The 13269-nt window shown below is 37.4% G+C and overlaps 2 protein-coding genes across 4 annotated transcripts; one reads left to right on the forward strand and one right to left on the reverse strand.

Moving 5' to 3' along the window:
• Positions 1-310: 310 nt before the first annotated feature.
• LOC126672947 (uncharacterized) lies at positions 311-5329 on the reverse strand. Its single transcript, XM_050366893.1, has 2 exons — positions 1019-5329; positions 311-907 (listed from the first exon to the last, which is right to left on the reverse strand). Exons 1-2 carry the CDS (start codon positions 5327-5329, stop codon positions 311-313), a joined length of 4908 nt encoding a protein of 1635 aa, XP_050222850.1.
• Positions 5330-9136: 3807 nt separating this feature from the next.
• LOC126671498 (uncharacterized) lies at positions 9137-11571 on the forward strand. 3 transcript variants are annotated; one of them, XM_056105334.1, is made up of 4 exons: positions 9137-9543; positions 10442-10551; positions 11078-11178; positions 11259-11571. In XM_056105334.1, the coding sequence occupies exons 1-4, from the start codon at positions 9281-9283 to the stop codon at positions 11394-11396; spliced, it is 612 nt and encodes a 203-aa protein (XP_055961309.1). In that variant the 5' UTR covers positions 9137-9280; the 3' UTR covers positions 11397-11571. The 3 variants fall into 3 exon arrangements, 1 of the variants encoding a protein (XP_055961309.1); XR_008790506.1 differs by adding an exon at positions 10308-10352 and having other exon boundaries at positions 9451-9543; positions 10442-11352; XR_008790507.1 differs by adding an exon at positions 10311-10352 and having other exon boundaries at positions 9456-9543; positions 10442-11352.
• The last annotated feature ends 1698 nt before the right edge of the window (positions 11572-13269 follow it).

The following is a 13269-nucleotide window of genomic DNA, read 5'->3' on the forward strand; positions in this document are numbered from 1 at the left end:
TATTTTGTTTAAACAATAACTCTTAGTAATAAGATAGTATCTGTGAAATTTCCTTGTCCAAGCAAGGGTAAATTAATATATACTTTGTAGAACTGTGAATACAATACTGTGATCGAAATAATCACTTGGAGGAATTGAAATGTAAACTGTGATGAAATATCACTTGGAGGAATTTGAAATACAATGCTGTGATGGAATATCACTTGGAGGAATTTAAATGCATACATACTAAATGACTAATCATGCTGAGAGGTGAAACATTGTTGCTAAATTTTCCTTAAGTTGTTGGCGTTCCATGTTCTGGGTATGGTTATTCCCATGGAGTTGGTGAGTTTGAATGTTCCTTCTTTAATGACCTTGCTGATGGTGTAAGGTCCTTCCCAATTTGGTTGCAGCTTTCCGGTCCCTGCTTCTCCTTTTTGACTTCGGTCTCTCTCATGACGAGGTCGCCTAATTCGAACTTTCTTTTCTTCACATGGCTGTTGAAATGTCTTGCCATTTTCTGTCTGTAGGCTTCCATCCTGATGTCTGATCTGTTGATTTTTTCAACCAGGAGATCCAGATTGTTCCTGAGCTCTTCTTCGTTTTCTTCTAGGTTTAGCTGGTTGTCTTCTGTCCTTGGCGTGGGTGCGCCGATCTCTACAGGAATTACAGCCTCCGTTCCAGAGGCTAGGGCGAACGGTGTTTCGCCCGTTGATTCTCTAGGGGTGGTACGGTAGTTCCATGGGACACTGTAGAGTTCTTCTACCCATCTTCCTTTGCACTCGTCTAGTCTTCTTTTTAGTCCGGCCAGTAGGATTCTGTTGGCCACTTCGGTTTGCCCATTTGATTGTGGATGGTAAACCGAAGTGAACCTTAGGTCGATCTGATACTCGGCACAAAACTTCCTAAACTTTGCTGAGTCGAACTGCTTTCCGTTGTCTGTGATCAGCACCTTCGGTATTCCAAACCTGCACAAGATAAATCTAAAGAAAAAGTTAGTTATGCGTTGTTGGGTGATTTTTGCCAGTGGTTCTGCCTCTATCCACTTGGTGAAGTGGTCAATTGCCACTACCAGGAACTTCCGTTGTCCTGTGGCCAAAGGGAGAGGTCCCAGGATGTCCATACCCCACTGGGCGAACGGCCATGCACTGCCGATGGGTTTCATTTCTGAAGCCTGCTTTCTTGGTACCAAGGCATGTTGCTGGCAAGGCCAGCATCTCCTTACTAGCGTTGTAGCTTGTTCTTTCATTGTGGGCCAATAATAGCCTTGTAGCAGTGCTTTCCTGACCAGTGTTGATGCTCCGTCATGTGCTCCGCAGGTCCCCTCATGTAATTCTTTCATGATGTACTCTCCTTCTTCTTTGTTCACACATCTTAGCCAGGGATGGGTGAATGACCGTTTGTACAGCCGGCCGTTGTATATTCCGAACTTTGATGATAGTACCACTATTCTTTTGGCTTCCTTTTTATCCTCGGGGAGTATTCCATTAACCAGGTATGATGTGAGGGGGGTCATCCAGGTTTCTTCCCCTTCTACCATCAGTACTTCGCCTTCTTCAATTTCTTCTTGAAAGCTAGGCTGTCGTTTGATTTCATGAGGGATGTTTCTCATTGAGTCGTAATTCTTTGTTGCTGCCCACTTTGCCAATTCGTCTGATCTTCCATTCATTGCTCTGGGTATTTGCTGTAACGACCAGGATCGCCCATTATCGCCAAAGAAGGTTTTGGCTTGCTTGGCGTATTTCTTCAATGTGGCTTCTTTTACTTCGAAGTTCCCTGAGACTTGGTTCACGACCAGCTGTGAATCACTATAGATCTGGACTTCGGAGATATTGAGTTCTTCGCATAATTGCAACCCTGTTATCAGTGCCTCATATTCCGCAACATTGTTGGAAGCTGGAAATTCGAGTCTTGCTGAATATTCCATTTGGATTCTTCCTGGTCCTTTGAGCACGACTCCGATACCCGCTCCTTCTCCGCAAACTGCTCCATCGACGTGTATCTCCCAGGGAGTCGTTTTGTCCTCCATGGGTTCTTTGAATGTTAATTCTGCGAAGAAGTCGGCTAGTGCTTGAGCTTTCAGTGCTTTTCGAGCTTCATAGATAACGCCCAGACTTCCTATTTTGACGGCCCATTCTGCTATGCGTCCACTTGTCTCCGCCTTCTGGAGGATTTTTCGTAATGGTTGGTCGGTCCGTACAATGACTTGGTGTCCTTCGAAGTAATGTCGGAGCTTGATGGTGGCGGTGTATACGCACAGCGCCAGCTTTTCCAACTTCGGGTATCTTAGCTCCGCATCTCTGAGCACTTTGCTAATGTAGTAGATCGAGTATTGTTCTCCTCCTTTTTCCGATACCAATACTCCTGCTATTGTTTCGTCAGAGCAAGAGATGTATAAATATAACACGTCGCCCGGATCTGGTCTCGCCAAAAGTGGGGGCGAGGATAGGAAGCTTTTCAATTCCTCAAACGCCTGCTGGCATTCTGCTGTCCATGTGAAGTTCTTGATCTGTTTCAGGGTTTTGAAGAAAGGTAGACATCGTTTTGCCGAGCAGGACATGAACCGGCCTAGAGCCGTGATCCGGCCGTTGAGCTTCTGGACTTCATGTATGCTCCGTGGCGGCGTCATTTTTAAGACCGCTTCGATTTTGTCTGGGTTAGCCTCAATACCCCGCTTAGAGACCATGTATCCCAAGAACTTGCCTGCCGGTACTCCGAATACGCACTTTTCCGGATTGAGTTTTAGCTGGTATCTCTTTAGCGTCTCTAGGACTATCTTCACATCTGTTGGGTGGTCTTCAGCTCGGATGCTTTTGATGATCATGTCATCCACATAAACTTCCATGTGTTTTCCGATCTGATCTCTGAATATTGAGTTCACCAGCCGCTGATATGTGGCTCCTGCGTTCTTTAGACCAAAGGGCATCATCTTGTAACAAAATAATCCCTGGTCCGTTATGAAGGCCGTCCTCTCCTGGTCTTCAGGTGCCATGGGTATCTGATGATATCCCGCCTTGGCATCTAGGAATGTATAGAGGGCGTGACCTGCTGTGGAGTCTACTAACTGATCAATGTGTGGGAGCGGGAAACTATCTTTGGGACATGCTTTATTCAGATCTGTGAAGTCCACACACATTCGGTAAGTGCCATTGGACTTTTTTACCATCACCACATTTGCTACCCACTTGGGGTAATAGGCGTCTTTGATCACGTTTGCTGCTTTTAACCGGGCGACCTCTTCTGCGATGGCGAGTTGTTTTTCGGGCGAGTGCCTTCTCTTCTTCTGTATCACTGCCTTCGCGTCGATCGCTATGTTTAACCGATGACATATGACGTCCGGGTCTACTCCGACCAATTCGTATGTTGTCCAGGCAAAGGAGTCTCCAAGCGATCTGAGGTTTTCTGTCAGAGATCGTTTGATTTCTTCTTCTAGCTCATCTCCCACTTCTATCTCCTTTCCTGGGGATAATTCGATTTTCGCGGTTCGCCCATAGTGCTCCGCCCTTTCCTTCTTCTCTGGAGGTTCCATTGTTAGTACTGGCAAGGTTATATGTACTTTCCTGAGAGCTGTAAAGTATGCTTCTCTGGCTGACTTTTGGCATCCTCTGACTTCGGCATCGCCTTCTCTGGTTGGGATTTTCATCAGTAGGTACCTCATGCAAATGGATGCGCACGTATCGTGCAAAAGTGGCCTTCCAAGAATTGCGTTGTATGCAAAGTCCATATTGACCACCATGAATTCTGCTCGGATCTCTTTGTAGATCTCTCCATCTCCCAGTTGGATGTTTATTTCCAGTGATCCTTCCACCTGTACAGATTTGCCTCCTAGTCCCACCAGTGGAGTAGAGACATGTGTCAAATTTTCTTTCTTGAGTCCAATTCTGCCGAACACCTCCATCGTGATCATGTTTACCGAACTTCCCGTGTCTACAAGCATCCGAGATACCTCGAAATTGTTGAGTCGCCCCTTGACAACTAGGGCGTCCTCATGGGGGACTGATAAGCCGTGACTATCGCCCTCCGAAAAAGATACACTTCTGAATTTCTTAGCATTTGGTGCACCTGGGCTAACTGAGTAGACTGTTCTTGCAGCTTTCTTTCTTGTAGTATTGCTGTCTCCTCCGGTCGATCCGCCCATTATTACGTTAACCACGCCTGCTGGCTCTGGTCTGGGTCTTCTGGCGGTTTCTTCTTTCCGCTCTTTCTTTCTTTCTGATTCCGTCTCTCTGGCTTCAGTATCCCTTTTTACGAACTGGGAAAGGGATCCCCTTTCTATTAGCTTTTCTATCTCCTCCTTTAGGTGCCAGCATTCATCTGTGGTGTGGCCGTTGTCTCTGTGAAATTCACAGTATTTGCTGTTGTCTCTTTTGCTGGCTGATGCAGCGTTCATCTTCCTTGGCCATCTGACCTTCTCTCGGCTGTCTTTTATCCAAAACAGTACGTTGGTTCTAGTTGTGTTCAGGGGCGTATATCGCCTATCTTCGTCTTTTTTCCTTTTATTTCTGAAATGGTCGTTGCCTTTTTCTCCGAACCTCTTTCCTGTGGGCGATCTGTCCCCATTTCTTCTTTTTGCAAATGTTCGTTCTTCTACCCGTCCAAGGCGATTCTCTATCTCTCTCTGGCCATCATCCACTCTGATCTGTGTATGCGCGATGGTCATCAGTGTGGTAAATGATTTTGGTGATTTAGCCAACAATTCCTTTCGTAGGTCGGAGTTGGTAGTTCCATTGAGTAATGCTGTGTAGGCGATCTCCTGGCTCAGGTCTTCTATCTGCATCGCCTCCTTATTGAATCTTTCTACATACTTCCTGAGTGTCTCTCCTTCCCATTGCATGATGGCCAGCAGGTCTGTGGACAGCTTCTTTTGAGGGATGCATGCTACGAATCTAGCCTGGAAAAGTCCTGAGAATTGCTTGAACGTCAGCACCGATCCTGGCTTTAAACTCTGGTACCATTCCTGCGCCAGACCTTTTAAGGTAGTAGGAAAAAGTTTGCATAGTACGTGATCTAAGTTTGTCTGAACATTGATCACCGCTTGGAATTTGTGAATATGGCTCTTGGGACAGCCTGTTCCATCGTATGATTCCAAATTTGGAGGGTATTTGAACTTTGTAGGGAACTCGTGAGAGATGATGAAATCTGCAAGTGGTGAGTCACTTCGAAGAGAGATATCTACGTCTTCACATCTTATTCCAAGCCTGCTCATGACTTGGCGGACTTTTTCCTCCAGATGCTCTTCTCCGCCTTTGAGGGTGTGTTGTTCATCCATCCAACGTTCTTCGTCTGGAATTACTATGGGGGCGTTTTGTTTCTTTGCGGAATTTTCCGGGGCACCTTCCTCTCGCATCGGTTCTTTTCCCTTGTCTATGGTTGACGTTGACTTCTGTACTGGTGATTTCGCTGATCCCTGCTCTGGCGATTTTAACGAGATACTCTGTTTGATGTCTTTGAGTAGACTGGTGATTTCTAGGAAAGCCTTGAACATTGCTTGGTTGTTGATTGGCTCTTCGTCAGGTGCTATGGCTATTGGAGGTATCGTCTGTCATATCGCCAGGGGGTCGCTGGTTTCTCCTTCTTCGCTGGTTGGGGGGAACAGATTTAGGGCCGGTGGTTCTGTTTCCCTGTCTTCTCTGTTGGCAGCTGGTAGTGTATTATCTCGTAGGGGATCCATTCTTGAAAAAGCAAATTCTGAAAAAGTATCTAAAAGGAACGACGAAACTAATAAGTTCCACGTTCACCGCACCAAATGATACGGGTCGATCTTAGAGGGTCGCCCGTACTGTATTTCCTGCACAAGTAACAAATATAAGCTCAAAGGACCTCAGGCTTGCTCAGCCTGAAAGCCACTCCGATGCTTGAGTCAGAGAGGGTTTTTTTTGGTAGGTAAATGAATGTAAGAGTATTTAAGTCTGATTTTGTGCTTACCCTTCTCAGCATTCGGTGGCTTCTTTTTATAGTGAGTTTAAGGCGGTTGTTATCTGGTAAATCGTGGGTTTGTCCCACGATTATTGATAATGGTGAAGGCACGTTCCCGATTATCCCGGGTAGTGGGTGTCAGGGAACAGAGTGGATGAGGTCGCCTAGATGGCAGACCTGGATGAGTCCGCCCGAGACAGACATAGGCGATGGGAGATTTGGAGACCTGTTAGGCGAGCATAGCATTTGTTAGGCGATGCCTGGAGTTCTGATATTATTAGGGCGGTATCAGGTCGAATCATCAAATTTAGAGGACGAATCGGATAATTTTTTAAAATACCTATTACATATAAAAAAACTTAAGAGAAAAAACAGATAAATATAAATTAAAAAGTATTTGAGTCTTTGGTCACTTGTACGTAAAAATTGTTATAATTCATACTTTCGTCTCTTTATTTGAAAATCAAACGATATGGTCCTCCAATTTTTTTGTTAATGTTTTAATCAACTAAGTTAAAGGACTTAATTATAAAAAAAGAATTGATTTATTTTTAAACTTATGTTTTTAATATGTATAAATAAAGATGACATAGTTTTGAAATTTAATAGTTTTTTGACTTCAATTTAATCTTTTTTATAATTATTGACGTTTTAAATTTTGTAATTATAATTTTTAGTTTTTTTTTTAGTTTTAAAAATTAAATGAAGGAAGAAAATTATAAAAATGAAAAAATGAAATAGAGCAAACAAAAATAAGCTGAAAAAATAAAATATTATTTTAACCATTATTGTATTGATATGCTCTTTACTAAAAGAGATATAATTGACCCAACAGCTTCATTTAAAATTTATTTGACTTCCGCCCGGCACCCGGTTATTTATGCCTATTGCCTATAACTGAAAACCAATTATAAAACTAACGAGCAGTAGCTCAAATGGTATAAGCGCCCCTTCTCCCCAATTATCAGAAAAACCAATTATAAAAAATTGAAAGCAGCCCCTCTCAAGCTCTTAATTTTTTTCCATTTTTTTTCATTTCACTGTTAAATAAATGACATCATATATTAAAATATATCAAACCGTATAAATCTATCTTAATAATTCAAGATAAAAGAAATTTTACAACACATCTTCTAAAAATTGGCTTACAAGTTTTTAGAAATTTAATTATAATTAAAATAAGATAAAAAAAAGTTTTAGTTTTAAAATGCTTGGGTATATTAAAATAAACTAATTGTATTACAAATAATAATGACAAAAGTATTATTTAAATTTAAATATTTGCAGTTCTTATTAATTGCAATCAGACATTTTTTATTTTTATAATTATTTCAAATTTAAAGATATTTTATAATTATATTCAAACTTTAAATTAAAATTTTTGCGTTTGTTTATAAATTATGATCAAATTTTTATAATAATTTTTTAAAAAAGTTAGATAATATTTTAAAAATCTGATCTAATTGATAAAACATACAAAGGTCATATTTTTTTAAAAAAAAATTATAGTTTTAAATACAATTGAAATAAAAACCTTTTAAATTGATTATAATTGTAGAAAAATAAAATTTAGGATCGTAATTGATTAAAAAAGAATGCAAAGATATTAACCATTAGTGATTTGTCATTTTTAAATTTTAACCATCATTGATATGTATTTATAAAAAACCATTATTGATATGTCCTCGATTAAAACAGATATAACCCAACAACTTCATTTATTTAACCATATATTTATTTCTCTTAATGGATATCCATTTTTGAAATTAAAAGAAGTTTGTCTAGGTATAAAATGAAAAAGAAATTTGAAATTTAAAAGTGCCGTCTTGACCCGTTCAGAAAAATTCATAGGCTCTGTATGTGTGACTTTAATCGCTATAACTGAGAACCAATTATATAAGAACTTGTAATTCCTTCAAAATAAATATTAGTTTGAACGGGAAGATGTAAAAATAAAATGCTTTACTTATAGAAATGGTTGCATTCCCCTAAATAATTAACCGCGGGAATCTTGCACCACATTTAGTAAAAGTAGGGCAAGCTTTATTTCCAAAAATGAAATGCATTGACTAGGACTCTAAAACCATGACTAGTATGTGTTATGACTTGAGCTTTGAATTTCTGCTTTAGGTATAAGAACAAAGCTACAAGCTCAACACTCAATAAATTACAATGTATTATGTTGAATTGGTTATTCAAATAAGGACTAATGTTATAAAAAATCACCAATTTTTATTTAATAGAAGGGATACAAATTTAAGTAATTTCAAAATTTTCTTAATTTTTTAGATAACTATATAGAATAACAATTATTTATATTTTCAAAGTGATCCTATTAATTAGAGTTATTTGTATATAAAATTTCACCCTTTCGCGTTAGTAGAGATTTAAGCACAATTTTTAAAACTTGATATGAAAAAAGTTCAACCTTTCATTTTGTGGGCATTTTCTAGTAATTTATACCTTTTTCACCAAACAGTATTATTTTGGCGGTTTTTAATATCTGAAACGGCATCGGATAATGACTTTCGGTCGGAAATGTTAAAAAATGAAAGATTATACTTTTTTATACTAAATAATAAAAAGTTATACTTTTTTATATCAATTTTTAAATGTTATACTCAAATCGCTGCAAACACAAAAATTTAAAATTTTATATACAAAAAACTCTATTAATTATTACCAAAGTAGCATTAAAATAGTGCATCCCTATGGCAAACCCTCACTCGAGAAGATGGCCTTAACACCTTCATTTCAAAAAAAAAGGCTAAACCTATTTTGAGGTCTCTAAATTATATAATTTTGGTTTATCAGATCTCTCAACTTTTATTTAATTTTTCAGGTCCTTAAATTTTCACTTTATGGTTCATCAGGTCCCTCAATTTTTATTTGGCTTTCTCAGATCCCTAAACTTTTGTTTTTTGGTTCATTAGGTCCTTAAAGGGAGATCCATTTAAAGACTTAATGAAGTAAAAAAATAAAAATTTAAGAGCCTAAAGAACCAAAAAAACAAAAATTTAGGGGTCTGAGAAAGTTAAATAAAAGTTGAGGGACCTGATGAACCAAAAAATGAAAGTTTAGGGACTTGAGGAAGCCAATAAGTTGAAGGACTTAATGAACTAAAAACGTACAGTTCAGGGACCTTAAAATAGGTTTAGCCAAAAAAAATTAGCAAGCATCTATATGTACATGTAGTCCTAATCTTGGTAACTGCACCGCTAATATTGGGTTGTTCTACAATACCACTTAAGTTTAGGTACCACTGGCTTGCATAGCCGTTAGATCATTCTCTGATTAATGTCCTCCGTTGATTATTTGACCATTTATTTATTCAGCCGGTGACGAATTTAAATCACAGTTAGAATTCGGTGACAATGGTACTATGAATAATAATAACAGTGAGACTATGAATAATAAGAGTGAAGGAGGTGAGAATGGTAACGGCGGCGGCGGCGTTGGTGGTGGAGATGGGATAATGAATTGGCAAAATGCCCCCTTACATGTAGCTTGTTTAAGGATCGCTACTCCGGTTGATCAGTTGCCGAGAATTGATGCTGAGCTTGCTCAATCTCAGCATGTTGTAACTAAATATTCAGCTCTTGGTCAGGGTTTGGCGGTGATGATAAGGAGCTCGATCAATTCATGGTATGTTATGTTGTTATTATGTTATTTACTCTGTTCTTAAAAAGATTGGAACTTTTATCAATTTTTTAACCAAAGCTTGCAAAGGTAGGATTTTTGTTCGATTTGATGATATGGGTTGTCAAGTTTCATGAGAATTTGGAGTGAATTGGCCGAAAATTTTAGAATTTTATTTGGTATACTTGAATTGGCTTTTGGGATTTTATGAGATAGGATTTTGAAGTGTTTTATTGACTTTTAATTTATATAGTCTTTGTTTGGAAAATTTTGGGTGGAGATGAATGCACAGACAGCTTTCCGAGAAAATTGAAGTTGGAAAGTTTGATAGTCTCTCATTTTGATTGCTCAGTGAACTTATTATCTCTCATTTTGATTGTTTAGTAAACTTATTATTTCTCATTTTGATTGCTTAGTAAACTTATTATTTCTCATTTTGATTGCTTAATGGATCAGTAGGTTTTAGATGTTATTGGTTAGTATTACATGTATGCAAACATGATGAAAGTGTGTACATCCTTCTTGAGAATTTTAAATTTTGTGATTGTTTGCAGTAGTTCTCTGATTTTAGCTATCATTGGCAATTATGAAATACATTACAAGTCTTATTATCTGATTTTGATGAGATTCATTTGTTAGAACTTAAAGCTAGGACTGGTATGTATCTCTATTCTCCATGTTGGTTAATTAATGGTAGAAGCTCTCAGATTAAGTTGTAAGTGTTTTTTGTTTGACATGATTTTGTTTTACTGTATTTATCACATGACTAGTAGGTATGCTGCTTGCACATGTTGCTGAAACAGGGTTTTTAACGGGTATGTTATTGGAAAATTTACACATTCAACCTTCTTTTCCTCGGTTCTTATTACTTTTGTCGTTGAATCATCTAATGGTGGGGCTTAAGGACAACGGTGCATCCAACACTGTCACCAATTCCCAAAATCAGCAACAACAACTTAAGAACTTGCAGGCAGATGGCTTGTTTAATCTTTTTGCAGCAACTCCCCTTAACAGGTAACGAAAAATGAAGTTAAATGCTAGTTTTCCGTTTCAAATTCGCAATAATATGGCGCTCTGATCATCATTTTTGTCTCGTTTGAACTTGGTCAGCATTCTAAGTGCTTCGAGAGAAATTGATTAATCTGCTTATATACTAATTGTAGTTGTATTTAGTCTAAAGCTGTTAATTCCATGTTCCTGATGATTTGTGTACATTGTAGTCCCTCTTGCAAAATGTTCTTTAGTAAAGACAATTTGGGTGAAAGACTGCAAGATTCATCCATTGAGTCCATTATATCATCCAATACTGATTTGAAATCTAAAGAAAACTCTTTTTTTCTTCACAACAACATAGCTCATATCAGGAGTCTTCACAAATTGAGTTTGAACACATCAACTCCGCTATACGGTCATGCTAGGAATTATATATTTCTTTTCTTTTTAGAGAACTTCTTTCAAGTATGAGTTCCCAGAAAATTTATTGCCGATGAAAAACATTTGTACTATTTTTCACCTATTTTGTGTTACTTCTGTGATATAGTCATTTGCAGTAGATATATCATTTATCCTATTGTCGTTCAAAAGGTTCCTCCGAGAATTCATATTCTCTCAAATGCAAAGCTTGACTCGCCCTTGCGGAAGGTTGCCAAAAGTTTTTCATTTTGTAGACTCTGGTAAACATAGAAAAAGACTAACTGCTTATGTTTTTAATTTCCAATCAGGTGCAGCATTTGAAACTGAATTTCAAGCGGCAGTTCAAAAAATATGGTGACGACGAAATACCCATTGGAGAGTTGCTTGAAAAACTGATGAGAGACGCGGATAGAACTGAGATAAACTGGTTGCCTGAAATTTGTTAGCGCAACGGGCAGCATCAAGGTTTCTTTCTTGATGAAATTGTAACCTTCACCATGGTGTCCTTATTTTTGGCTTTAAATGCTGAATTTGATAATTTTTTGGCTGCTAGGATCTTCATATCATGTAATTCGAAGAGAATACAGGGTTCCTGTTAATAAAAATATTTCAGAGATCCAATTGCACAATTCTTATTTCAAATTATTTGTCAAATCTCAATTTGGAATTCAACAAGTTCAACAGCTTTGTGATTTTTTTTATCTGTGGGTAATGCCTTTGCAGATTTGAACATTATAATCAACAAATGTCAAATAAATCTAACAGGTTTATAAATTTAACTATGATAATTTGAACCTTGTACACCATAAAAAATCTGAATTTAGCTACTAAGTGAAATGTTGTTTCATACATATGATCAAATAATTTTCTCCAAAGGGTAATTTTAGAAACAAAAACTGCACATAAAACCAAAATAACATAAACACAAACTGCAGCCCATCAATTAACATTATTTTCTCATCTGCAATCAAACAAAAGGGTAACTGTCTGAACTACAAAATTACATAATCTAATACAATGAACAGATGCAGTCAAATATAAACAAAAAAAGTTAACTTTCTCAGGAAACCAAACCAAAGATCCATACACAGACATAAGAATGAGACAATTCTAACAAAAACATCAGGAACCAAACCAAAGACACATATGCAGACATTAGGAGTGAGTCAATTTTATGAGCAAAAGAATACCTTCAGCTGTTGAAAGAAGCAGACTCTACCAAAGAAAGGTCATATTTCTCGAGATCATAAGGAAAAACTCCACACCAACGTATTTCAGGGACACCTTGAAATTTAGCATCCTAGGCCATTTGCTTGCAAAATAGAAGTGATGGACAAAAGAAAAGAGAAATCAATTCACTCTGACTTTTGATTGACTTGAATTTCAATGAAACCAAAATCGTGCATTAATCAATTAAGAAGCTAACTGTGGAACAAAACCAAACCAATATGGATCAGAATCAACCAAGCAGCAGACAGGCAGACACAAATCCTCATTCAGAATCTGCAAGAACGTGCTAATCATTTCACTGAATAATGACTAATGACTAACATTCTAAGGTACACATCTGAACAATACTTAACCAAATTATTAACATAAAATGCAATTATATTAAATTCAAGAACACTATAATAAATAACCTAACTCACCTATTCTAAAAGCATTGCATTATTATCTTAATGTGAGAATTTCATGTCTTTTTGGTAAATCAGATGAGCAAAAATCGAATTACAAAAAGCAGCAGATATTGGAAATATTCAACTATTTACACGTCCAAAACCCTAAGAAATTATTAAAAATAATAATTGTAACAAATTACAGGAAGCGAAACTAACCAGTTAGTCTGTTATAAGCACACTTGAACAACGTTATAACCAAAATTGGCATACATTATATAGTTCTCTCCTTTACCATATAGACGAGTGAATCAAAGAACATGAGGACAACAAGTCGTTGTCTTGATCCTTCTTGGTTGAACAAAAATATCACAGCTGCCAGTTACTATCAATTACAAACACTATCATCAATTATTAACTAAGCATACAAGCTTCTACTCCACATACAAACGAGTTCAACAAAATGAGTTGTGATTGGTTTGCTTAAAAATTCAATGTAACATTATTTACGTCTCTTACTTGTTGAACAGTTCAGTTTGGCTAAATAACATAATGCCATGGCAGTTCTTCCATCATTCCCCCCATATAACTTCTTATAAATGCTCAAAATCCTAAACAAAAAGACAGTAATTAATGAAGTGAATAATCATACATGAACTTTCTGTAATCCACTGAAGACAGCATTAAAGTAAATTAACCTCAT

Source organism: Mercurialis annua, linkage group LG3 (genome assembly GCF_937616625.2).
Source record: "Mercurialis annua linkage group LG3, ddMerAnnu1.2, whole genome shotgun sequence".
NCBI classification, from domain to species: domain Eukaryota; kingdom Viridiplantae; phylum Streptophyta; class Magnoliopsida; order Malpighiales; family Euphorbiaceae; genus Mercurialis; species Mercurialis annua.

Bases quoted from the DNA above. Each gene is read 5' to 3' on its own strand.
- LOC126672947 (XM_050366893.1), bottom strand. From the start codon at position 5,329: ATGCGAGAGGAAGGTGCCCCGGAAAATTCCGCAAAGAAACAAAACGCC. The intron at 908-1,018 runs GCAGAACCACTG...AACGGAAAGCAG, and splicing joins ACTTCACCAAGTGGATAGAG to TTCGACTCAGCAAAGTTTAG.
- LOC126671498 (XM_056105334.1), top strand. From the start codon at position 9,281: ATGAATAATAATAACAGTGAGACTATGAATAATAAGAGTGAAGGAGGT. The intron at 9,544-10,441 runs GTATGTTATGTT...GTGGGGCTTAAG, and splicing joins AGGAGCTCGATCAATTCATG to GACAACGGTGCATCCAACAC. The intron at 10,552-11,077 runs GTAACGAAAAAT...TCTGTGATATAG, and splicing joins GCAGCAACTCCCCTTAACAG to TCATTTGCAGTAGATATATC.